The 9,544-nt window shown below is 35.0% G+C and overlaps 1 protein-coding gene across 1 annotated transcript; it reads left to right on the top strand.

Annotated features, from left to right (window-relative positions):
- The first annotated feature begins 6,642 nt into the window (after positions 1-6,642).
- LOC100765930 (ferritin heavy chain-like) lies at positions 6,643-8,616 on the top strand. The gene is given in 4 exon segments (XM_035447058.1): positions 6,643-6,684; positions 7,466-7,732; positions 7,907-8,056; positions 8,059-8,616. Coding segments are annotated over 4 exon segments (1,008 nt in total). The 3' UTR covers positions 8,608-8,616.
- The last annotated feature ends 928 nt before the right edge of the window (positions 8,617-9,544 follow it).

Below are 9,544 nucleotides of genomic sequence, written 5' to 3'. Positions count from 1 at the left end.
TTGAAACTTTAAATGCACATCCTGAATCAATTCATAAAATCACAATAACTCAGTAAATCATAAGATATGCTTAGTTTTAATATTTCATATTCCAAATTAAACAAAATGTTTTTGGATAAGTACTATGCTATGGTTACAGTTTCATTGCAGAGCCTGAATTATCGTGTGTTTGAAAACTGATTTCAATGTAAAACTATAGAGGTTATATATTAAACAGATGGATGCTTTGCAAAAGACTTATGGTCAATAGAATTTGGTACCAGAGTTCTACCAGTTGCTGGTCTTTGCTTGTTTTCCAATATGATGCTATCATGTGCATTCCCCCAATGCTGATATCTTGAAAAAGGTTCTTTCCAGAGATTGGATCACAGGGTCCTTGTACTTCTATAACTGAGAACTAAATAAATATTTCATTTTGCATCTTTCTTTAAAGTGTGTGTGTGTGTGTGTGTGTGTGTGTGTGTGTGTGTGTGTGTGTGTGTGTGTGGTGTGTGTGTGTGTGTATGTTTATAGAAGTTTTCTTGTGTGTTTCTGAGAATCCTTGCTATATACTAAGCTGGCCTCAAACTCAGAGATTCAAATGCTTCTTCAGAGAGCTGGGATTCAAGGTATATGCCACCACTGCCCAGAAAGAACTTTCATGAGATAATATTATATGCTTGATACCTATGATAAGGCAATAGGATCAGACTAAACCGGGTTGAAAGCCCCTACATTTCTTTAAAGATGATATTGTGTGTTTACAAAAGTGAACATTAGGGTCTTATGTTGCTGAGACAGCAGTGATAAGATCTTTATTTACATTGTATCAAGCCTCATGTGTAGTGGTATAAGAATACAAAATTAACTAATATACGTATTTTAACAGTTTATGATTTCTCTAGAATTGTGTATTTTGTTAGACATTTCCTTACTTGTATATTGTTTTCTTCTCCGAAACTAAGACTTCCTGTGACACTGATTGTTTTATTTATAAATTTATAAATTTATTGTATTATTTATTGCTAAGATGATTTGGCAAGAGATAAACATTTCCAGAATGAAAAAGCAAGTTGAGAACATGAATTTTTAAAATTAATCTAGTCAAAATAAATTATAATAAATGAGATATTTACATGTAAGCAATATAGTTTCACAATCAGGACAATCTTATTATCTTACTGTGAGACATAAATATTATCTATTATTTAAGAAAATAGCTACAAGGTAGTTCTGGGTTATATAATATAATATATAGACTCTGTTATATAAATATGCAGAATTATCAATTAACATATCTTTATTACTATTGTAAGATATCAGGCTTCAAGAGAAAAATTCTGCTTTATATGGTAGTGACCACATTATTTCTGGTCCTCTTTCTTCTATATGTGCTACTGTAAAGAACATTTACTTTTAATGTACTTATTCAAATATATAATTATATCTATTTTGACACTACTATAATTTTCATGTAGTCTCTACTTCCATAAAGTTTGAGATGTGGCTATCACTTCCACTTGGAGCTAAAGTTTAAGATATGGTCAATTTTTTAAAATATATTTTCAAAGTCCACTGCTCCATGTCACTCTGAAAACAAGCTCAAGTTTAGACAACTGCCATTGACACCAGAAAAGGAAAGGATTAGACCTCAATCTCATAAAGATCAAGTAACTAAATTCCAATTTCCTTCAGCTTCCCTTTTAGATTTCTTCAGAGAACATGACTGCATTAAGTCACAGTCACTCTGTGTTCAATAACTACTAAGGTGAAGAAGGCTAGTGATTGACTTAAACACCAGTAGGAAATGTCCAACGCCTGTGAAAAATGCACAGGAGTCATCTGGCCTTGATATCTTTCCTCTGAGTTGGAGAGGCAAAGATAGAATCAGAGACACAAATTGATTCATTTTGTAATTTCATATGTTCAGGAATTTAAGAGCTTGAATCTGTATTGCAGAAATACCTACGACCTTAAATTCGTTTTCCTGCTGTCAGATATATTGCTGCACAAGTGACTTTCCCGTTTTGGTTTTATACGTATTTTAATGCCATTTTACTTTCAAGAGGACATATTAAGTATATTTAAGAGAATCTCTTCCACTAGATTGAGTTTCAAATTTCTCTAACTTGAGCTAAAGAATTTTTAAAAAATAAATGTATAAATTTAATTTAAAAATGAGTCAATAAAATATTAACACTATTTGATTGCACTTATTAATTTTGATGAATTCGTTAATTATAAAAACTTTACAATCTGTTCTGGTGACTGCTAATGTTGTCAACATGACAGATTATGGTTCAGATGTCTTATATCTCAGTTAATATCTAGTTTTGTCTCAAGATCTTACCAGTAACATTTAATTACATATTGGGAAGTCTTGGTAATCCTTAAAACTATGGGCTTTCCACTCTCTGTTGTCATTATTCAATGACAAAGACAGAAAACATTTTCATTGAAAATATTTTTCATACAATATATTCTGATTGTAAATTTCCTTCCCCATCTCCTTCCAGATCCTCTAAACTTCAACATTCATCCAATGTCAGTCATTCTTCTCTTTCTTTAGAAAAGAGGCAGGCAAATATAAACGAGTAAAAACAAAACAAGGGAAAAACATGAAACACACACACACACACACACACACACACACACACACACACACACACACACATACCACCACCACACCACCACCACCACCACCACCACCACCACCACCAAAAACACAGTCAGAGGCTATAATGTACAAGCAAGTGACTAGTAACATGAACAATGTCCTAAAAAGGAATATGAAATGAAAAACCTACAAAAATACCATTGAATTTGTTTTGTGTTGTCCATCTACAGTTGTTCATGGGGTTGACTTTGAAATATGGTTTAGGTACACATTTGAGACTCAATTAGACAAAGCAATCTTTGCTTTTCAAGAAGAGGTCAATTAGAGGTAACTTCTTGGTTAGGTATGAGAACTCATATCCACTCCCCCTTTTAAGTTCTGGGAGAAGGGCTAGCTTGAACATATGCAGACCCTGTGTGCTGTTACAGTCTCTGTGAGTTCACATGAATATCTTTTTTTTGTGTCTGGCAGGTACTGTTTCCTTGGTGTCGTCCACCCCTTCTGGATCATGTAATCTCACTACCTTCTTTTCTGCATAGCTCCCTGTGCACTGATGAGAAAGGTTTGATGAAGATATTCCAATTACAATTGAGTATTCTAATGTCTCATCCTGTCCTACAAGTCCCTAAATAATACAATTTTAACATGAATGTTCCAGGTAACAAAACGTTCCATTTCTTTTATTTGTTTTTGTTTTTAATTCTTATATTTTTATTACTACTAATTAAATTTATTCATTTATATTGTATTTGTAACAGAGTTTTTCCTCCTACCTCTCCTCCAGTTCACTCCCAGCATCTGCACTCTGCCCTTACCTCCTCCTGTTCAGATAGTAGCAGGCCTCTCATAGGTGTCGAAAAATATATCATATTAAGATGAGGTAGTACTAAGCACTTTCCTGCAAAGTAAAACATGATAAGGTAACCCAGTATGAGGAATAGGTTCCCATAAGCCTGTCAAAGCAACAGGGACAGACCCCATTTCCACTGCTAGGTACACCACAAGTAGACAAAACTATAGAGGGCCTTAGGTCCATCCAATGCAGGCTCCTTAGTTGTTTGTCCAGTGTCTGTGAGCTCCTCTGAGCACAGATAAGTTGTCTTTGTAGGTTCCCTTGTGATGATATTGACCACCCTGGTTCATATAATCCTCACTCCGTCTTTTCAATTGGGTTTCGAGAGCTGTGCTTAGTGCTTGGCTGTGGATCTCTGCATATGCTTCAAGCAGTTACTAGACAATTTCCTTTTATGACAATTAGAGTAGTCAACAATCTGACTACAGGAGATGGGCATTTCATGCTTTCTATCCACTATTGTTAGAAGTCTTAGCTGCAGTCATCCTTGTAGGTGGCATGGATCAAATTTCTAGCTGACACTGATACACCACCAATTAAGACATCTCTTTCACGACTCTTCACTTCTATCCAAAACCAATCTTGTCCTTAATTTTTCCCATCACCCACCTGCCCCTAATTAGTGCAGGAGACCCTTTCTATTTCCACTATCCAGAGAAACCCAACAATCCCTTCTTGGGCTCTCTTTGTTACCTAGCCTCTTTGGGGATGTGGACTGTGACATGGTTATCCTTTACTTTACAGCTTATGATGAGTAAGTGTATACCATGTTCAGTGTATACCATGTCCAAGCCAGAACCTAGAAGCAACCTAGATGCCATTCAAGTAAAGAATGAATAAAGAAAACTTGTTAAAATTATACAATTACTCAGCTGATCAAAAAAATGAAATCATGAAATAGAGAGTAGAGTTTGAGGGGGGTGGGCAGAGCATAGCAAGGGAAACTTTTGTCAGGATTCATTGTATGCAAGGAAAATCTATTCTCAATTAAAAAATAAGAAAGAAGAAATTACAAAGCTACTAAAACAAACTCAAATATCAATCATCTGATTAATGAGCAAGCAAACTACAGTATAGACATGAAATATCAATTCACTTAAATGTTATTTGACAATTAGTAAGATGTGAAAGAAAGCAACAAAGTGGTGTTTATTTTTTAAAAAGTAACAAAACAGAAAAAAATTATAGGCAGATAGTAAATTGGTGAGATTAGGACATGAGAGATGATACTGGGAAAGGGCTTATTAAAGAAGACAAAGTTTCTTCTGAGCCAATGAAAATGTATTTAAATTGATTGTGGCACTGACTGAAAATTGCTGTAAATCAATCAGAGCAAAAGGCTTCTACATTATAAATGTGGGGAATGTCTGATATATAAATATAGTCTCAATTATACTTTTAATGTGTTTACTATCTGACTAAGAAAGGAAGGAAAATATGAGTTTCTTGGCAATGTTTTGGGAAACATATAAAAGCAAATCAACCAGTCTAGTGATTATGAAATAATACATTTGTTGAAATATATCTAGATATTTAAGATAAAATATGGCAGTAATATATGGATACACATGAGATTATGGAAACAGAACATTTTTGCAGTTAATGGGGGTGGGTGGAATTTAAGCTATACTAAAAAACTTTTCTTGATTACTGTAGATCAATCAATGATTGTAAAAGAAAGGATAGGACACTTGGGAAGCTGATTAATGGAAGGTAAATAATACTAGCAGGAAGTAGAAATGATTAAAACTTGTACAGCAGAGAATTCGAATCTTTTGTCATCCAGTAACATTAACCAATCTGAATATTTCAGTAGTGTGAGATGGAATAAATATAACTAAAAACAATAGGTAAATGGCACACTATAATGTCAAATCTTAATCAGTAGGCAAATAAGACTTTTATATCACTTTCATCAATTGAACTGTGTACACTGTTATATTAAAGCCCTTGGGTGAAAGCAAATGGTTGCCTTAATGGGATTATAGTCATGGTTAGGTGATTTTGTGTGTATTTGCAATAGGCTTTTATGTAGTTTACTGAATTATTTCTTTTAAACTAAAGAGGGAAAGTCATATGTATACGATGCAGAAACAGGAAAATAGAGAAATTTGATATAGTCACAAGTAACTGATGAGGGAATAGTTATTTGGATTTCATTATCATTTTCACCATTTATAAGATTTGATAAGGTATATTACTATGTTAAATCATTTGTAAAAATGGAAATTAGTATCATAAGTGTGAAAGAGATGATTTTATTTTTTACATTATGTAATTTATGTCTAATATCATGAGACATTTGAATGAAATGTGGAGACAACATGAGGTGGACTACATGTATATGTAAAATAGACATATACAATAAGCATTCACAACATGATAGATGAAATGATCAGTGTCTTGTTATCAACTTTTTCAATTACTATTATTTAAATAATTTAAAAATATACTTTAGTCAATATGGGAGGGAATGTATTTTTTTTCTGAGTAAAAAATGTGCTTATTATGATTTAATATGATAAATGATTAAATATCTTTCCAAAATAGGTAAAAAAGAAGTCTAATGATTGTGTTTTATTGTTGTTTTTCCTGCAACTTGCTTCACACAATTACTATATCAATGTATATTTTTTATCTCTTCAAAAATGTCCACTGACTTTGTATCTTACTAAAAGATTATGGCATATCTTTTTAAATTTGCCTATCAGAATTCCCTATTATACTTACATTGTACCTATCATAATGATGACAGATTATCCTATAAATATCAGGACAGCTTTATATAATATATGAAATATACAAAGAATGAGCTATCTCCACATAGCTTAATGATTTCCTTATTTAAAACCTTCAAAGCTTTGCTCAGATGTCATCTTTCTTGTGAGGCATGTCCCTAAATATATGTTAAGCTAAATATTACATCACCATTTGTTTCATAAGTTTCTCAAAACCAAGAACTAAGCTGTAAAGCATCATTTTGCCAGGAAAAAAAATGGGTATCAAAATTTCTCAACCAGAAGAATTATCATGAGATATAATAGAAATATGGAGGAGATGCTAGGGACTAGAAAGTTGGCCAGTGGCTACTTACCTGCTGTACAAGTATGAGGATTAGAGTTCAAATATCTAGAAAAGGCAAAACACCAGAAATGGTGGTCCATAGCCATTAGACTCATGCTCCCATGGCAAAATGGGTGACGGGGAAGCAGGAGTTCTGGAAGCTGGAGGGCAAGTTAGCCCGACTTACAGAATGTCAAAGACCAAAGAAAACAAAGGCAAAAAAACCCTTAAATGTTTATTTTTTAATTTTAAATTACATTTATTCTTTGGCATACAATAGTGCAATTTCTATTTAAAAACTCAAAAACAATATAACAAATTTCACGTTTTCCAAAAAAATCAAAAAATTTTAGTAGAGTAGAATTTTAATTATTGTTTCATACCAGTTAGTTGTGGCTTATAGTTCTTTAAATCTTGACACTGACTAAGACAATTAGCAATAACTGATTAGTACTTAAAACAGGTTACACAAATATGGGGGAAGGAAGGGACAAGCTCTTCAGAAAACACCAACTTAAAATAATCTTCAAATGGAAAATCCAGTACAGTACAGGCTTTCCCTAACTGCATTGAGCACAATAACAGAGCTGTTTCAAAAATACAAAGATATAACAGAATGATACAATTGCAGCAACAACAAATTAAAGGTTCTCATAATATGTGCAAATTAAATTCCCCTCCCCTTGATAGAGTATCATCTTATTCCTTGGACATAGAAATCTGTTCTCAGTAGAAATATTAAGGCTTCTCATGGAAAACACAGTTTCACCTTCTAGGAGGATTAGATCAAACAGTGTGTTGTCATCATCCTCATCACCTGGCTCTAGAGGCGTCAATTCCACTTTTTCTATGTTAGGGTCCAGAGCCCCATATCTCCTAGTTTTGTGATTTCTTCTTCTCATCTGCAATTGACTACTTTTTTTTTTCTTTTTTCTGCGCATGCTTCTTCTCAGCCTCGTACATCGGCCGTGTTCACTCCTGTGCAGTGTCCATCACTTCTTTCCCCTGTTCTCAGGCCCCATGTTTCGGTGCCATTTTCCCCGTCCAGCCTGTATCAGTCCTACAGTGCAGGGGCCATCTATTCCGGTCTGATGTCTTTGTGGCTGAAATCTGAAGCAGTCGAAAAGCCCTGGTCTGACCCTGAGTCAGGAGTGGGGATGAGCGAAGTCCTAGCTACCCAGATGTTAAGGACTGGACAGAGATATCTGGTCATCTCAAGAGTACTCTCAGTGAACCCTGGGAGCCTTAAATGTTTATTATTACGGGATAATGACAGTCTAGAAATATTGGATGATTCCAAATGCAAAACATACGGAGAATATAATGCTATGCACATAACAAAAAGATTCAAGATTGCCAGGCCTTAGAAAAAGCTAAACTCGGTTCTTGCCCAGAGTCGCCATGGTTTCCTGCTTCAACAGTGCTGGATCAGAACTGGAAGCTCAACCCTTCCGACACCATCTGGCAGCTCTGGGACAGAACCCTTTGCAACCTGGTTGCTCCACCGCTCCAGCGCCACCACCGCGCCTGCCTCTGCCATGACCCCACCGCCCTGACCACAGCGTCTCTCTCGCAAGTGCACCAGAACTACCACCAGGACTCGGAGGCTGCCATCAACCACCAGATCAACTTGGAACTGTACGCCTCCTACGTCTATCTGTCTATGTCTTGCTACTTTGACCGGAATAATGTGGCTCTGAAGAACTTTGCCAAATACTTTCTCCACCAATCTCATGAGGAGAGGGAACACGCTGAGAAATTGATGAAGCTGCAGAACCAACGAGGTGGCCGAATCTTCCTGCAGGATATCAAGAAACCAGACCGTGATGACTGGGAGAGCGGGCTAAGCGCAATGGACTGTGCACTGCACTTGGAAAAGAGTGTGAATCAGTCACTACTGGAACTGCACAAACTGGGTACTGACAAAAATGACCCCCACTTGTGTGACTTCATTGAGACCCATTACCTGAATGAGCAGATGAAATCCATCAAAGAGCTGGGTGGCCACGTGACCAACTTGCGCAAGATGGGAGCCCCCACTGTCATGGCAGAATATCTCTTTAACAAGCACACCCTAGGACATAGTGAGAGCTAAGCTGACTTCCAGAAGCCACCAGTGATGTCACCGGTCACTGAGGCAGTACATGCATATAGGCTGCCTTTACCTTTTCTATAAATCACCAAAACATCTGCTTAAGTTCTTTAATTTGTACCATTTCTTCAAATAAAGGATTTTGGTACCAAAAAAAAAAAAAAACAACAACAACAAAATAAAAGTTTGAAGATTGCCAAGCATAAATAAGTAGACTCTAGGTAAATGTTATATCAAAGTTTGTGTACTATCAGAAACAGATGTGACAGAAATAACCAATTAAAACTTGCCATAGCTCCCAAATATCTAACATCTAAGTAAATTCTGATTTGAACTTTAGACTTCTAATGCAAGTCGGTCATCATTGAGAAGCTAAATCTAAGCTGAAGAAATACAGGGAAGCCCTATGAACATGAGGCTCAAACTTTCTCTAAGCTTAAAACAACCAAAATTATAGCATAGAAGTAATGCATTATTTTATTAAATTATTGATAAGATAATACACTCTAGAGTAATAAACACAGAACTATAGAGAACAATTTTAAGTTATCTGAATATGGAATTATGCATTTAGATGAATGTAAATTAAAGAATCTTATAATTTAAAAACTGTTATATCAAATATCTCAAATATATAAAAGCAATATGTACTTTGAAATATTAATTTGCTTTCAGAATGATATTTATATACATAATTGAAGATACTGATGGTAAAATAAATATAAAATATGGGGAATATATATTTATCCATGTGGCTGGGATCCACATGAGCTAGTGATTTCTGAATTCTGTACAGTTGTGGTTTTCTGCAATGAGCTCCATTTTTTATAAAGAGATGCTTCTTTAATTAGAGAGAGCAGTTTGATTTATCTGTGAGTGTGAGAATAAGAATTAGAATGTAACAAACGATATGATAACATAGCAAAGTGGTGGCAGTAGA

This window comes from Cricetulus griseus, chromosome 6 (assembly GCF_003668045.3).
Source record: "Cricetulus griseus strain 17A/GY chromosome 6, alternate assembly CriGri-PICRH-1.0, whole genome shotgun sequence".
Lineage (NCBI taxonomy): Eukaryota > Metazoa > Chordata > Mammalia > Rodentia > Cricetidae > Cricetulus > Cricetulus griseus.
The sequence above is the reverse complement of the archived record's forward strand: the minus strand, read 5'-3'. Positions and strand labels throughout refer to the sequence as shown.